Consider the following 17,120-nt stretch of genomic DNA (forward strand, 5'->3'; position numbering starts at 1 on the left):
TCAAAGTACTTCCTTTCAAATGGTGTCAAGAATATGCATATCCTTGCTTCAGGTCCTGAGCTACAGGCAGTTAGATTTGGGTATGTCATTTTAGGCGAACATTTAAAAAAAGGGTCCGATCCTTAAGCCAATCATTCAATGGGGTGGTTGCATGAAGCAAAACATTCAAGTACAACCTGTCACATTGGTGCCATGACTCAGATCACAGCAGACTGGCCTCACTTGAAAGAAGTTGGGTTGCCATCAGAATGAGAGGCTATGGGTAGACAATTTGAGGACACACACACACACACACACACACACACACACACACATCCTCTCTTTCAAATAGGCATGATGCCTCCACATCCATCTAATGAGGTACTGACACAACAAAGAACAAAAGGCAACTAAATTGCATAAAGTCAATAACTTTGTTGATATAGCTAAGTAATTCGATTGTGTATCCTAAATGCAAAAGTATTTCACACTGATCATTGAATGAAATCCAATTCAACACCCCACCACAAGATGGCGACAGCACATTTAGCAATGGGCGTGAGACGATGGATAGACGCTTTTGACGGGAAGAGCTATAACGGACATAAGCTTCATATATACATACATATATTGGACAGACGATAGCAAAAATAACACTGCTGTATTTTGAGAGCCAAAAACAGTATTGTTGCAACGCATCTATACATTTGCATTCTGCATTAGTTCATTCTGTCAAATTGGTAAGTGATCGGACATATTTTGACTAATCTTTAGACTGATTTGATGCATCTCGGTTTGCAACATAAATAAACATCAGTGGGGTCTGGCAAAAATGATACATTTGTATCATTGTTAACACACCCCTGCATGTTTTATTTAAATCTTATTTGCATGTGTGTTGATACATTTGTTGATACAGTACATGGGCGTGTCGTTCTATGCGCTTAATCAGCAAAATGTCCTGGGTGTGATCGTGATACAGATGCTGCGCAACATTTACGCAGATTCAATTAACTGCAAGTGATGTCTCCTGACCCCTTGGATTTTCATGGGGAATGTTACAATAGTTGTAATACTGGCTATCTGCTCAGATTCAGATGAAATCTTAATAGAATATATTAAACATGTAGTAACATTTAGTTACTTACAGCAGCTGTATCAAATTGTTATTATTAGGCCAACTGTATAGATTTCATGCTGTCATGCATGACTGATGAATTACAAATGCTTAAGCAATAGGCCAATGTAAGGCTCTCAAGTAACCTACTGTCAGGCCCACTGCCTAGGATTAGAGCTTGGTATATGAAATTGTTGAATTAAATTGTGTGTGTGTGTTGTTTTTGTTTGTCTTTACAGCATCTGAGGAAGAAAAACATGTTCTACACGTGTGGTCCAAATGAGGCTATGGTGGTGTCAGGTCCATTCTCTAACCCATTGTTTCCCAACCCTGGTCCTCCAGTACCCCTAGTGCACAGTTCAGTTGTAGCCCTTGACAAACACACCTTGTTCAACTCATTGAGGGCTTGGTGATTAGTTGACAAGTTGAATCAAGTGTGCTTGTCCGGGGTTACTCGAGGTCCATTGTTGGGAAACAGTGTAAACATGTCAAATTAAAGAGCAGTAGGAATGTAATAATACTCTCATGTGTATCTCACCATCCCCCACTCACTCTCTCTCTCTCTCTCTCTCTCTCTCTCTCTCTCTCTCTCTCTCTCTCTCTCTCTCTCTCTCTCTCTCTCTCTCTCTCTCTCTCTCTCTCTCTCTCTCTCTCTCTCTCTCTCTCTCTCTCTCTCTCTCTCCCTCCTCCTCCCTCCCTCCCTCCCTCCCTCCCTCCTCCCTCCCTCCCTCCCTCCCTCCCTCCCTCCCTCCCTCCCCCCTCCCTCCTCCCTCCCTCTCTCTCTCTCTCTCTCTCTCTCTCTCTCTCTCTCTCTCTCTCTCTCTCTCTCTCTCTCTCTCTCTCTCTCTCTCTCTCTCTCTCTCTCTCTCTCTCTCTCCTCCTCTCTCTCTCTCTCTCTCTCTCCTCTCTCTCTCTCTCTCTCTCTCTCTCTCTCCCTCTCTCTCTCTCTCTCTCTCTCTCTCTCTCTCCTCTCTCTCTCTCTCTCTCCTCGCTCTCTCTCTCTCTCTCTCTCTCTCTCTCTCTCTATTCTCCTCCAGTAATGATTGCTGGAGGCAGAGTGTTTGTGCTTCCCTGTTTTCAGAAGATCCAGAGGTAATGTCTCTCCTCCTGGTCATGTCTGCAAACACACACGGTAATAATCTGGCCATGTATAGCCATCTGCCATTGTTTTGGGATATCATACTACGACATTGTGGAATGACTATATCTCTCCCTCCTTTCCTCTCGCCCAGGATCTCCCTGAACACTCTGACGCTGAACGTGAAGAGTGAGAAAGTTTACACCCACCATGGGGTTCCCATCTCGGTCACTGGTATTGCCCAGGTTAGTCTCTCCGTCTTTCTCCGTCTGCATTTCTTCCTGATCCAATGTAAGTACACTATTCTGTCAAATCAAATCAAAGTCATTTAAACATGTTTAGACACCCTAGTTTTGAACACAAGTGTAAGGGCTCGCTTTGATTAAGTAGGTATTAAGTAGATCATTAAAACTTGCTTATATCATTAATTTATGCACTGGCATTAAATTCTCTTGTGCTATGGACAGGACAGAGTAACCTTGCCTGTTGGAGTGTTAATACAGCTACTACGGCTGTATAGCTGGGTAGTGTACAGCAGATGCTTCTGTTTGTTTAGCACTGTGCACACCTGAGTTGTGTTCATGAATCACCCCAAAACAGACTAAAACTACCTGGACTTGCTCAGAAATGCCCATTTTCGTTTTCTGTTTAAAAACATTTTTAAATGTTAATATGCTATTATGTGTTCCCTCCTTTTTCCAGATGAAGATCCAGGGGCAGAACAAGGAGATGCTGGCCGCAGCCTGTCAGATGTTCATGGGGAAGTCGGAGGGCGAGATCGCCCAAATCGCCCTGGAGACGCTGGAGGGCCACCAGAGGGCCATCATCGCCCACCTGACTGTGGAGGTAAACTTGACAACACGAGGGGCCGTGGGTTTTGACCTTTTTAGCACAGCTGTGCTGCGGTCGTAGGTACAAGATGAAGCCGAGTACGGCCGACTACCCAATCACAACGCTTGTTTTGACCAACCCGTTGTAAAACAACAGTTTTGCAAGATGTCACAAACAGATCAGGGACCAGGCTACATTATAGCAGTTCACTCGTTTTAGTGCAACATAGAAACATTTCGGCACTATTTGCCTTCTTCATGGTTACATGAGGTAAACTGGACAGCACCCTTACTGGCCACATCCACAGTTACAGACAGAGTTGTAGATAAATAAACAGCACTGTAACGACTCCCACCGAAGGTGGCTCCCCTTCCTGTTCGGGTGGCGCTCGGTGGTCGTCGTCACCGGCCTACTAGCTGCTACTGACTTTTCCTCCCCCTCCCTTTTTGTTGATTATTGACACCTGTTTGTGGTTAGGGTGATTTGTGGGGCTTTATTACCCAGCAGCCCGGCCTGCTGGGTGTGCGGGATTGTTGTGTGTACAGTCTGTACATTCTTGTGTGTCAGGGTACGTGTTTCTCACTTTGTTTGTGGTGAAGCATTTGTTTTAGAGTAGCGTCGTGTTTTCACCCGTGTGGGGAATTAAATTTGGAACGCTACTCTGAACTCTCTGTCTCCTGCGTTTGACTCCTTTCATCCACGACACCCCGGGCATTACAGAATCCCGCACCTGTTATCGGAATGGAGTCAGCAGGAGCAGCGGCAAACCCACTCCCATCTATGGAGGAACGGGTGCTACATCACACTACCGTACTCCATCGCATCGGTTCCGCCATGGATCAAATGATGGAGAGAATGGACCGATGGGAGAGGAGTGGTCTCCTCTCTCCACCTGCAGTCTCTCCAGCTCAGGATTCCTCCTCTCCTCTCACACCATCCTCCGGCTCCAGCGCTCTCCGTCTTGCGCTCCCGAGGGAGTATGATGGAGCGGCAGTAGGATGTCAGGGGTTCTTGTTACAACTAGAACTGTACCTGGCAACCGTGAGACCCACTCCCTCGGGAGCGGAGAGGGTGAGTGTCCTCATCTCCTGCCTAACGGATCGTGCTCTGGAGTGATCTAACGCTGTCTGGAATGGCCCAGATTCAGCGAAGGAGCACTACCCCGAACCCCGGGAGAGCGACTGGTTCATTTCAGGCAGGAGAAGAGGAGCGCCCAGGATTACGCGTTGGAGTTTCGGACCTTGGCCGCGGGGTCTGGGTGGAACGACAGGGCCCTTATAGATCACTACAGATGTAGTCTCCGGGAGGATGTCCGCAGGGAGCTAGCGTGCCGGGACGAAGCTCTCTCCCTGGATGAGCTTATTGATATGCCCATCCGGCTGGACAATCTGCTGGCTTCCCGCGGCCGTTCGGAGAGGGTCCTGTGCGTTCCACCACCCAGCACCCCTGCACCCATTCCCATGGAGTTGGGAGGAGCCGTGCCGAGGGGTACCGGAGGAGGAGGCTCCCCCTGCACCAGCTGTGGTCGGAGAGGACACACGGCCGATCGGTGCTGGGGGGGTCCATCTGGGGGTCGAGCTGGCAGGCGGAACATTTCTCGGTCACCTCAGGTGAGTAAGCACCAGACTCACCCAGAACCCCCTGTTTGTCATATGTTTGTCTTAATTTTTTTTCTTAATTTTTTTCCCTCTTCCCAGCATAAGGCACTAGTCGATTCAGGTGCAGCTGGGAACTTTATGGATCGTGGACTCGCCATCAAGCTAGGTGTTCCGCTTGTGCCGATAGATTCTCCTTTTCCCGTGCACTCCCTAGATAGCCGGCCATTAGGGTCAGGTTTGGTCCGGGAGGCCATGGTTCCACTGGACATGGTGACGCAAGGAGATCATAAGGAACGTATACGTTTTTACATTATCGATTCGCCTGCGTTTCCAGTGGTACTGGGGATTCCCTGGCTGGCTAGTCACAATCCTACTATTTCGTGGAAACAGGGGGTTCTCCAGGGGTGGTCAGAGGAGTGTTCTGGAAGGTGTCTGGGAGTTTCCATCGGTGCCACGTCGGTGGAGAGTCCAGACCAGGTGTCCACGGTTTGCATTCCCCCCGAGTATGCCGATTTGGCAATCGCTTTTAGTAAAAAGAAAGCGACTAAATTACCACCTTATCGACCGGGTAGGGATTGTGCGATAGATCTCCAGGTAGACGCTGCGCTTCCCAAGAGTCACGTGTACCCTTTGTCCCAAGAGGAAACGGTGGCTATGGAGACATATGTCACTGAGTCTCTGGGACAGGGGTACATTTGGTCCTCCATCTCACCCGTCTCCTCAAGTTTCTTTTTTGTGAAGAAAAAGGAGGGAGGTTTGCGTCCGTGTATTGATTATAGAGGTCTAAATGCCGTCACAGTGGGGTTTAGTTACCCACTACCTCTAATTGCTACGGCAATGGAATCATTTCACGGAGCGCAGTTCTTCACAAAACTGGATCTCAGGAGCGCGTACAGTCTGGTGCGTATTCGGAAGGGAGACGAGTGGAAAACCGCATTTAGTACCACATCGGGCCATTATGAGTACTGCGTCATGCCATATGGGTTAAAGAATGCTCCCGCCGTTTTCCAATCCTTTGTAGACGATATTCTCAGGGACCTGCACGGGCAGGGAGTGGTTGTTTATATCGATGACATTCTGATCTACTCAGCCACTCACGCCGCGCATGTGTCTCTAGTACGCAAAGTGCTTGGTAGACTGCTGGAGCATGACCTATATGTCAAGGCTGAGAAGTGTGTGTTCTCCAAACGAGCCGTCTCCTTTCTGGGTTATCGCATTTCCACCTTGGGGGTGGTGATGGAGGATGAACGCATTAAGGCCGTGCGTAATTGGCCGACTCCGACCACGGTAAAAGAGGTGCAGCGGTTTTTGGGTTTTGCCAACTACTACCGGAGGTTTATCCAGGGTTTTGGCCAGGTAGCAGCTCCCATTACCTCACTGCTGAAGGGGGTCCGGTGCGTTTGCAGTGGTCAGCAAAAGCGGACGGAGCTTTCAACAGGTTGAAGGCGCTGTTCGCGGATGCGCCCGTGTTGGCGCATCCGGATCCCTCGCTAGCATTCATAGTGGAGGTGGACGCGTCCGAGGCTGGGGTAGGTGCCGTGCTATCACAGCGCTCGGGTACGCCACCAAAACTCCACCCCTGCGCTTTTTTCTCTAAGAAGCTCAGCCCAGCGGAGCGTAACTATGATGTGGGGGACCGGGAGTTGTTAGCGGTGGTCAGTGCTCTGAAGGTGTGGAGACACTGGCTTGAGGAGGCTAAGCACCCTTTTCTTATCTGGACCGACCACCAGAATCTGAAGTATATTCGGGCAGCTAGGAGACTGAACCCACGTCAGGCAAGGTGGGCCATGTTCTTCACCCGATTCCAGTTTACTCTATCGTACAGACCGGGCTCCCAAAACATAAAGGCGGATGCACTGTCCCGTTGTTTTGACACGGAGGATCGGCCCACCGAACCTACCCACATCCTTCCCGCCTCAAGGCTTATAGCACCAGTGGTGTGGGAGGTGGACTCGGACATCGAGCGGGCATTAAGGGCGGAACCCGCTCCTCCTCAGTGTCCGGCGGGGCGGAAGTACGTGCCGCTTGGTGTTCGGGACAAATTGATTCGGTGGGCTCACGTCCTACCCTCCTCGGGTCACCCTGGGGTGAAGAGGACAGTGGGGAGCCTTCGGGGGAGGTATTGGTGGCCTACTTTGGCTAAGGACGTTGGGTTTTATGTCTCCTCCTGTTCGGTATGCGCTCAGAGTAAGGCTCCTAGGCACCTTCCTAGAGGGAAGTTACAACCCCTCCCCGTTCCACAACCGCCTTGGTCACATCTATCCGTAGATTTCCTGACCGACCTTCCCCCGTCTCAAGGGAATACTACGGTGCTGGTGATTGTGGATCGGTTTTCTAAGTCCTGCCGTCTCCTCCCGTTGCCCGGTATCCCTACAGCCCTGCAGACTGCGGAGGCATTATTCACCCACGTCTTCCGGCACTACGGGGTGCGTCGTTTCTGATCGAGGCCCCCAGTTCACGTCCAGAGTATGGAGGGCGTTTATGGAGCGTTTGGGGGTCTCGGTCAGCCTTACCTCCGGTTATCACCCTGAGAGTAATGGGCAGGTGGAGAGAGTGAACCAGGAGGTGGGTAGGTTTCTGCGGTCGTATTGCCAGGACCGGCCAGGGGAGTGGGCGAGATACATCCCTTGGGCCGAAATGGCCCAGAACTCTCTACGCCACTCCTCTACTAACATGTCCCCCTTTCGGTGTGTATTGGGGTACCAGCCGGTCCTGGCACCATGGCATCCGAGCCAGACCGAGGCTCCTGCAGTGGAGGAATGGGTGCAGCGCTCCAAGGAGACATGGAGGGCCATCCAGGAATCACTTCAACAAGCTAGTGGACGGCAGAAGAGGAGTGCTGACCGCCACCGCAGTGAGGCGGTTTCTCGACCCGAAACCTGCCCCTCCGCTTGCCCTGCCGGAAGCTGGGTCCGCAGTGTGTAGGGCCCTTCAAAGTCCTGAGGAGAATAAACGAGGTGTGTTATCGATTACAACTCCCTTCCTATTATCGTATTAACCCCTCGTTTCATGTGTCTCTCCTCAGGCCGGTGGTAGCTGGTCCCCTGCAGGACGGTGAGGTACCGGAGGTCCCTCCCCCTCTCGACATCGAGGGGTCCCCGGCGTATAGGATACGAGCCATTCTGGACTCAAGACGCCGGGTGAGGGGCCTGCAGTACCTCGTGGACTGGGAGGGGTACGTTCCGGAGGAGAGGTGCTGGGTACCGGTGGGGGACATTCTGGATCCATCGATGTTGAGGGATTTCCATCGCCTCCATCCGGATCGCCCTGCGCCTCGCCCTCCGGGTTGTCCTCGAGGCCGGTGTCGGCGCGCTGCGGGAGCCGCGCGTCAGGGGGGGGGGTACTGTAACGACTCCCACCGAAGGTGGCTCCCCTTCCTGTTCGGGTGGCGCTCTGCGGTCGTCGTCACCGGCCTACTAGCTGCTACTGACTTTTCCTCCCCCTCCCTTTTTGTTGATTATTGACACCTGTTTGTGGTTAGGGTGATTTGTGGAGCTTTATTACCCAGCAGCCCGTCCTGCTGGGTGTGCGGGATTCTTGTGTGTACAGTCTGTACATTCTTGTGTGTCAGGGTACGTGTTCGTTGGTTTGTGTTTATTCGTGTTTCTCACTTTGTTTGTGGTGAAGCATTTGTTTTAGAGTAGCGTCGTGTTTTCACCCGTGTGGGGAATTAAATTTGGAACGCTACTCTGAACTCTCTGTCTCCTGCGTTTGACTCCTTTCATCCACGACACCCTGGGCATTACAAGCACATTATAGCTGCTCACTCATTTCAATGCAGTAAAGCCATGACCAAAGCCAAGAGCTATGGCCAGAGACACACTCCCACACGTATTTATTTGGACAGTGAAGCTAAAACTTTTGATTTGGCTCTATACTCCAGCATTTTGGATTTGAGATCAAATAATTCATATGAGGCGACAGTACAGAATGTCACCTTTTATTTGAGGGTATTTTTGTATGTACCATAGTCAGCACATCACACAGTAGAACTGTCTTGTTACATAACCACAACAAACAGACGATAACAAACAACACATGCAACAGTTGTATATACATCAGAACCATAGTCATATGGATATCTCTGTCTGGCTATGTGTTCAACAACTTGTACATAGTAACACGATGGAGCGGGAACACGGCAACTTTTTACTGTCATGACAATTACACTAAACACAAGCATATCAACATCGGTACGAACTCAGTTATTTCACCCCCTCCAGGAGATCTATAGGGAACGTAAGAAGTTCTCAGAGGAGGTGTTCAAGGTGGCCTCGTCCGACCTGTTCAACATGGGCATCAGCGTGGTCAGCTACACGCTCAAAGACGTTCACGACGACCAGGTGTGCTTTCTCGCTCTTCTTTCAATGGAGACTACATTCTTGCAACTACTCCAACGCTGGATAAATAATGGACCATAAAATAAATAGTAACCAATGTTGTTCTCTTCTTCTCTGTGGTTCAGGACTACCTCCACTCCCTGGGGAAGTCCAGGACCGCCCAGGTGCAGAAAGACGCCCGCATCGGAGAGGCCCAGTTCAAGAGGGATGCTGTGATCAGGGTGAGCCACCTGTCCCTTCTCTCTGCTCTCTCTTCTTTCTACCTTCTTCTCTTCTTGCGCCCTTTATCCTGTCCCTTTCGCTTGTTTATTTCTGAGTTCTCCATCACGTTCCTTCGCTTGGTTTTCCCTATCCGTTCTTGCTTTTCTCTTTTCTCGTACTCCACCTGAACCTTTCCTTCTCCAATCTCTCCTTGTTCCTTTTTTATACTCCCTGGGGTTCTCTCTCTCTCTCTGTAGGAGGCCCATGCCAAGCAGGAGAAGATCTCAGCCCAGCACGTCAATGAGATCCAGATGGCCATGGCTCAGAGGGACTATGAGCTGAAGAAAGCCTCCTACGACATCGAGGTCAACACCAAGAAGGCAGAGTCTGAGATGGCCTACCAGCTACAGGTATGTCCATAATATTGCACTAATACTTGGATGTATTGTATAGCACGCCCAATCTTGTTGTTTGATTGTTGTCAAAATCACAACGTACAGAAAGCAGCTCACTAAACCAATTGAAACAAAGCAACGAAAAAGTAAAACACAAAGAAATAGTCATAGAGAGTACTACTGAGATCTTGGGCTTACCATTTGAACCCTCCCCGTCAGGTGGCCAAGACCAAGCAGCGCATCGAGGAGGAGAAGATGCAGGTCCAGGTGGTGGAGCGCTCTCAGCAGATCATGCTCCAGCAGCAGGAGATCACCCGCAAGGAGAAGGAGCTGGAGGCCAAGGTGAAGAAGCCTGCTGAGGCAACGAGATACCAAATGGAGAAGCTGGCCGAGGCCCGGCGGTGAGTACCAGATAGGGTTGGGCCGATATATGATTAAATCGAACGTCGTGGTATGCAAGACGATATATATCGTGATGTGCAAGACTATATCAAATCAAATGTATTTATAAAGCCCTTTTTACATCCGCAGATGTCACAAAGTGCTTATATAGAAACCCAGCCTAAAACCCCAAATGGCAAGCAATGCAGATGTAGAAGCACGGTGGCTAGGAAAAACTCCCTGGAAAGTCAGGAGCTTAGGAAGAAACCTAGAGAGGAAACAAGGCTCTGAGGGTCTGGCCAGTCCTCTTCTGGCTATGCCGGGGGACATTATAACAATATATGGCCATTAAGGCCAGATTGTTTGTCAAGATGTTTGAACGTTCATAAATGACCAGCAGGGTCAAACAGTGGTTGTAGAGGGTGCAACAGGTCTGTATCTCAGGAGTAAATGTCATTTGGCTTTTCATAGTCGAGCATTCAGAGGTCGAGACAGCAGGTTCGAGAGAGAGAGAGAGAGAGGGAAACAGCAGGTCTGGGACAAGGTAGCACGTCCGGTGAACAGGTCAGGATTCCATAGCCGCAGGCAGAACAGTTGAAACTGGAGCAGCAGCATGACCGGGTGGACTGGGGACAGCCAGGAGTCATCAGACCAGGTAGTCCTGAGGCATGATCCTAGGGCTCAGGTCCTCGGGAGGGGAGGGAGAGAGAGAATTAAAGGGAGCATACTTAAATTCACGCAGGACACCAGATAAGACAGGAGAATTACACCAGATATAACAAATAAGACTGACCCTAGCCCCCGCAACATAGACTATTGCATCATAGACACTGGATGCTGAAACAGGGGGGGTCTGGGGACACTGTGGCCCCGTCAGATGATACCCCCGGACAGGACCAACCAGGCAGGATATAACCCCACCCACTTTTCCAAAGCATAGCCCCCACACCACTAGAGGGATATCAACAGGCCACTAACTTACTACCCTGAGACAAGGCTGAGTATAGACCACAGAGATCTCCTCCACCGCACAAGCCCGAGGGGGACGCAAAACCGGACAGGAAGATCACGTCTGTGACTCAACCCACTCAAGTGACGCACCCCTCCAAGTGATGCATCCTTCCAAGTGACGCACCCCTCCAAGTGACGCACCTCTCCAAGTGAAGCACCCCTCCAAGTGACGCACCCCTCCAAGTGACGCACCCCTCCAAGTGACATATCCTTCCAAGTGACGCACCCCTCCAAGTGACGCACCCCTCCAAGTGACACACCCTTCCAAGTGACGCACCCCTCCAAGTGACGCACCCCTACAAGTGACACACCCTTCCAAGTGATGCACCATTCCAAGTGATGCAACATTCCCAGTGACGCACCACTCCAAGTGACGCACCCCTCCAAGTGACGTACCCCTCCAAGTGACGCACCCCTCCAAGTGACGCACCCCTCCAAGTGACACACCCTTCCAAGTGATGCAACATTCCAAGTGACGCACCCCTCCAAGTGACGCACCCCTCCAAGTGACGTACCCCTCCAAGTGACGCACCCCTCCAAGTGACGCACCTCTCCAAGTGACGCACCTCTCCAAGTGACATATCCTTCCAAGTGACGCACCCCTCCAAGTGATGCACCATTCCAAGTGATGCAACATTCTCAGTGACAAGTGACGCACCCCGCCCCTCCTATACTCTATTTGAACTTTTCTAATCAAAATGGTGCAGTTTTATCAGTTAGGCTGTATCAATATGTTAAAAATGAAGTCTAAATGAATTAACAAAGCCTTATTGTTTCGCCTTACTAAGGTTATTTCATTAGAATGTGACTATAATATCGTAAATACGTTTTTTTTAATTGCCTCGTCTGGAAATATCTAGTCATTAATGGCGCAAAACAGTTATATCGGATATTGCGATATTTGAAGTAGCATATCGTAGAAGAGCTCTCCCCAAATATCGCCCCAACCCTCGTACCAGCCACAGGTCTCAAAATGACCTTTCACAAATTATATATAGCATTTTGTGAACAATTTACTGCATAGACAATGAAAATATACTAGATATTAATGCGTTCCATGGAGTACGAAACAGACAAACAAATATACAAACTATACTCAATATGTACTATGTACTTTATACTGTACACCTAACAGGCCAAACAAGGTGTAAATAAATGTTTGTTTTTCCCCCCCACAGTGCACAGCTCATTATGGAGGCTGAGGCTGAGGCAGAGTCCATTAGGGTGAGTGTGTCTATAAGTATCACATTGTTCCAGACAGATTCTGAAAAGCAAAAGTACATTGTTACTATCAGACTGTTACTGTTCCAAGCTTGTTATAACCCTAAAAGCAGTTCATTCTTGTGTCTGGGACTCGTATAAGCAGAGAGCACTTTAACAGTAAGAGAAGGCCATGTTTACCACACTCAAGTCTTTGAGCTTGTTCAATCAATACTACTAAATCCTGCAGTTAACTTATGATAAGTCACACCTAAAGAAGCCGTAACAACATAGTGTGTCATAATAATAAAATATAACCTTCAAAAATGTTCTCTCTCTCAGATTAAGGGAGATGCGGAGGCCTTTGCCGTGGAGGCGAAGGGGAGAGCCGAGGCGGAGCAGATGGCCAAGAAGGCCGAAGCCTTCCAGCAGTACAAGGAGGGAGCCATGGTGGACATGCTGCTGGAGCAACTACCACTAGTGAGGAAACCTTTCAAGACATAGAGCTCAAATACACACTTAGGGTGGAATCATCATTTGAGATGTGCGCATTTAAATATTGTGTAAATCATGCATTGAATTGAAAATTTGCATGAAAAAGTCATAAAACTCGTATAAAGTTAGTTTGAATACAAAATTACACATCGTTATGGAGTCCAACATCTGATCACTCACCACTGGGGTGAGCTTTTGGGCAGAGAAACTGGGCGAATAACTGAATGTTCTCTGCCCTCCCCTAGATGGCGGAAGAGATCAGCAGGCCTCTGGCGCAGGCTCAGAAGATCACCCTGATTTCCAGCGGGGGTGCGGAGGTGGGTGCGGCCAAGCTCACAGGAGAGGTGCTAGACATCATGACCCGCCTTCCAGCGACGGTGGAGAAACTGACGGGAGTCAACATCTCACAGGTGAGACAGCCTAACCAACGATGTGTGACGTATTATATAACAAGAGGACTGTTATCTGTCCGAACAACAGTTTTCTCAGTAGGTCTCCAATTAATGAACCAGTGGTTACCCTCACATAATATAGTTATAGGTGCAGTGAAATGGGTTGTTTTACAGAGTCAGCCATAGTAGTACGGTGCCCGTGGGGTAAATTGGGGCTAAATGCCTTACTCACCGGCACATGGGCAGATTTTTCCCTTTGTCAGCTCAGGTATTCCAACCAGCGACCTTTCGGTTACTGGCCCAGCGCTCTAACCACTAGGGAACCTGCTGCCCCTGATCCAGAGTTATATTTTACAGAATAGGATATATAAATAACTTGCCAGATATCTGTGACAAATACAGATCTACATGTATAACTCTTCATTCTACGGTTGATAAAGAATGCTAAAGGTTAATATGGTCACCATAAGCATCAAATACAAGATAGTATATCATGCAAATTTCCTGTTAGTATTGTTCGTAATGTTAGTAAACCTAGTTGGCTAATTCACTGATCCACCTTTGTGAATCGCTGCTCCTGTTGGTGTTCTATGCTAAGACTTAATTTTCTCTCTTTCTCCATCCCCCCCCCCCCCCCCCACACCCTCTCGCTCACTGTCTCTCTCTCCATCTCCCTCTCTCTCAACCTGTCCTTCCATTCTCTAGGTGACAACTCATATGGGCTGAGGACTCCGGTGATCAGGCAGACCTATTTCACAACCCTGCCTACTACCACAGCCTTTAACTCTCTCCTCAAGTATGTTATGCCAAAAAACATATGGTGCCCTACGTAATTATTGGGACAGTGAAGCATTTTATCTTCTTTTGGCTCTATTCTCCAAAAGTTTGGATTTGAAATCAAACAGTGACTGAGGTTAATGTGCAAACTGTCAGATTTTCGTCCATATCGGGTGAACCGTTTAGAAACTGCAGAACCTTTGTACATAGTCCCCTCATGGGACAAATTCACTTATATATGTATTAAAGTACTATAAGGTTTAGTATTTGGTCCCATATGACTAGATCAAGCTGACTATACACATTTGTTGGATGTATTTGTTATTTTGTTTTGGTTGTGTTTCAGATTATTTTGTTCCCAATAGAAATGAATGGTAAATTATGTGTTGTGTCATTTTGGAGTCACTTTTATTGTAAATTAGAATAGAATATGTTTCTAAACACTTCTACATTGATGTGGATGCTACCATGATTAGGGATAATCCTGAGAGAGTTACAGACGCACAAATGTCATATCCCCAAGACATGACAACCTCTCACCTTTACAATAACAAGGGAGGTTAGCATTTTGGGGGGTTATTATATTTGTGTTTCTGTAACTTTCTCACTCATCATTATTCACGATTCATTCAGGATTATCCCTAATCATGGTAGCATCCACATTATTGTACAAGTGTTTAGAAACATATTCTATTCTTATTTACAATAAAAGTGACTCCAAAATGACACAATACATTATTTACCGTTCCTTTCTATTGGGCACAAAATAATCTGAAACCAAAACAAACAACAAATTCATCCAACAAATTCGTAGGGTCACAAGCTTGATGTAGTCATTGCATGCTATGAATATGGAAACCAATACTAAACGTTTTACTACTTTTGAAGTATAGTCAAAATAAGAAACAATTATTCACTGCCCCAATAGTTACAGAGGGCACTGTGCTGTATCTAGTATCTACCCTTCTATCAAGCCCCTCTTCTTTCCATGTGCCTTAATACCCCTGTCTCTGCCTAGCTCACCTTTCACCTCTTTGCGTGTATATTTGTCCCTTGATTCCCTCCTTCATAACTGGCTGTGTCCACTGCCTTGCTGCCAAACCCTAAGTGCATCTTAACTGGCGAGTTCAATGTAAACGCAGTCAAATCCTCCACCCATTATTCTTATTCTCAGCGCTCAGTCTTACTTATCAGAAGCAAAGGTGACCTGACCAAATCTATGTTTGTCTTTCATTGTTTTTAATGTTACTGGTTGTCGTTTTAGTCTGACGAAATGTAATTGGTTAAGAGAGAAATGTCATGGCTCTGTTTGTACTAAGTTTGAGTAACAATGAATGTGCAAAATATGAACCATTCAAAGTATCCATTATTCTAATCTATACCTGCAAAGGCTCTTGGGAGAAGTAGTGTGAAATAAGACAGTCAATTTAGCTGTTTTTCTATGTATTATTATTTTCTATGTATTTCTATCTGCGAAATGTGTGTTTTCCCATTGATGTGTGTCTACATTCACTGTTACAATGCGTAACTTACGTGCTTTTGATGTTTTAAATGTATTGCCTGTGTCTCGCATACTGAAGGATCCTATTTAATCGCTAGTCTTTTGAAAGGTCAAGCAGATTATGTAGCAGCTCTCACAGATGTGACTTGTATTCATTTTGTCCAGAGTGCTAGGGGACTGGTTTACTGCTCTGTTATAGCTGTCAAAACGGTAATTTGACGTTATAATCATGGAACTATTGCACTTCTGCCTGACACTACATAATGTGAAGTTGTACTATTGATGCTCATTGAGATGTATTGTTAGCAGTGAAGCTACGTTGTTATTAAGGTGGTCCTCAGATCAACAGAAATAGTAGCTGTGGTAATGAATGATAAAGGGAGGAATTTTAAGTTAGAAAAAAGTGATTGTCATCAGAAGTAAAAAGAGAGGAGGTGTCATATGTAAAAAGGACTTCTGAAAGCAGGTTATCTATTTGAGAACCTTCCGTAGCCTTAACTAAAGCTAGCTGTGTTGTATTGTACTACTAATAGACGTAACTGCTAGTACATAATAGTATGATATACAAGTAATGAGTACATGGCACATATGTCATGACATTGCATTTCACCAGAGGAAAGGCAAGCGGTCATTCCTCATCACTGTATGTATTGACTGGTGCAATCAAATTTCCCCTCTGGGGGATTATAAAGTACTATCTTATCTTATCGTTCAATCAATGCCTCAGATCAGAATGTTCAAGGGAAATAAGTCAGATAGCATAGCTTGCAAGCCCTGTGTGTCTCATGGTATTGTAGGGTCTAATGAAACGACTGACTCAGTATAGGAAGTGAGGTTGACAACTAACTTGCCTTATCTCCACACACTGTCACCCTCTACCTCACCGTCGCCACACAAGCTCCCTCTTATCAACTGATGATGTCCGATTTTTATCATTTTCTCCCTTCATTTTATTTATTTATGTGAAACACGAGACATTTGTTATATTTAAGTGTGTTTTTCAGTATGATGATACTGAACAGGTACTACTGTTATAGCTCAGTAAACAAACCAGGAACTGAACCAGAGGTTCCAAATATGGCCAAAGGGGCAAAGTATGGGAATATTTTAGATGTAATTATTGTTGAAATACTACTACTGTACCCATTTTAGTGAAGTATTATACAATGTTTTGTTCAATTTAGCTTGAAACATTTTATACTGCACACAAAGATTTTTTTTTTTAATGATTTAAAACATATGATTTTGTTATGTCAAGTTGTGACATTTATCTTCATTTATGAAGGGCCTTCTGAGCTCAGCGTGTTGGCCTGGGGTTCCATTCAGTTGTATCAGAAGACCAGAGTAATCAAACATCCTTATCCTTACTAACAGAAACCTGTGATGTATCTTACTTTAACCAGGATATCATCTATTTTCATGGTTGTCCCTTTTTTTTACCAAGAAATAATACCAATAGTTGCTTATATATACCAATAGTTGCTTATATATGCTTATAATAGTCTATATTGAGCTTATTTCAGTGAAAACCAAATAAAGCTTGGGAAAAAGTTACTTAATGTACATTTAATGAACAGAATGGGATGAATTCCATGGCGAGTAGATTGTATCCAGGACTGATTTCATTTTACTAGTTATATTAGAATAGTGTGTTGTTTACTTTGTTTTTGAGGACTTGCCAAAATGTAAATGTGTCTCTATTGTTTTCAAATTGCTGTGCACTGGTGTCATGAAGAACCTTGTAGTTTGTAGGAAACGTATACCCTTAAATGATATCAAATACATCATTCCTTTGATTCCAAAACCACTACCCTCGTCTTCTTT

The 17,120-nt window shown here is 46.7% G+C and overlaps 1 protein-coding gene across 1 annotated transcript; it reads left to right on the forward strand.

Moving 5' to 3' along the window:
• Positions 1–520: 520 nt before the first annotated feature.
• Positions 521–16,510, forward strand: LOC129819735 (flotillin-1-like). The gene is made up of 13 exons (XM_055876279.1): positions 521–719; positions 1,336–1,429; positions 2,134–2,188; positions 2,329–2,419; positions 2,877–3,020; positions 8,827–8,946; positions 9,069–9,164; positions 9,402–9,554; positions 9,759–9,940; positions 12,110–12,155; positions 12,474–12,611; positions 12,872–13,036; positions 13,724–16,510. Exons 2-13 carry the CDS (start codon positions 1,354–1,356, stop codon positions 13,742–13,744), a joined length of 1,287 nt encoding a protein of 428 aa, XP_055732254.1. The 5' UTR covers positions 521–719; positions 1,336–1,353; the 3' UTR covers positions 13,745–16,510.
• The last annotated feature ends 610 nt before the right edge of the window (positions 16,511–17,120 follow it).

The sequence above is a fragment of the Salvelinus fontinalis genome, chromosome 22, assembly GCF_029448725.1.
Source record: "Salvelinus fontinalis isolate EN_2023a chromosome 22, ASM2944872v1, whole genome shotgun sequence".
Lineage (NCBI taxonomy): Eukaryota > Metazoa > Chordata > Actinopteri > Salmoniformes > Salmonidae > Salvelinus > Salvelinus fontinalis.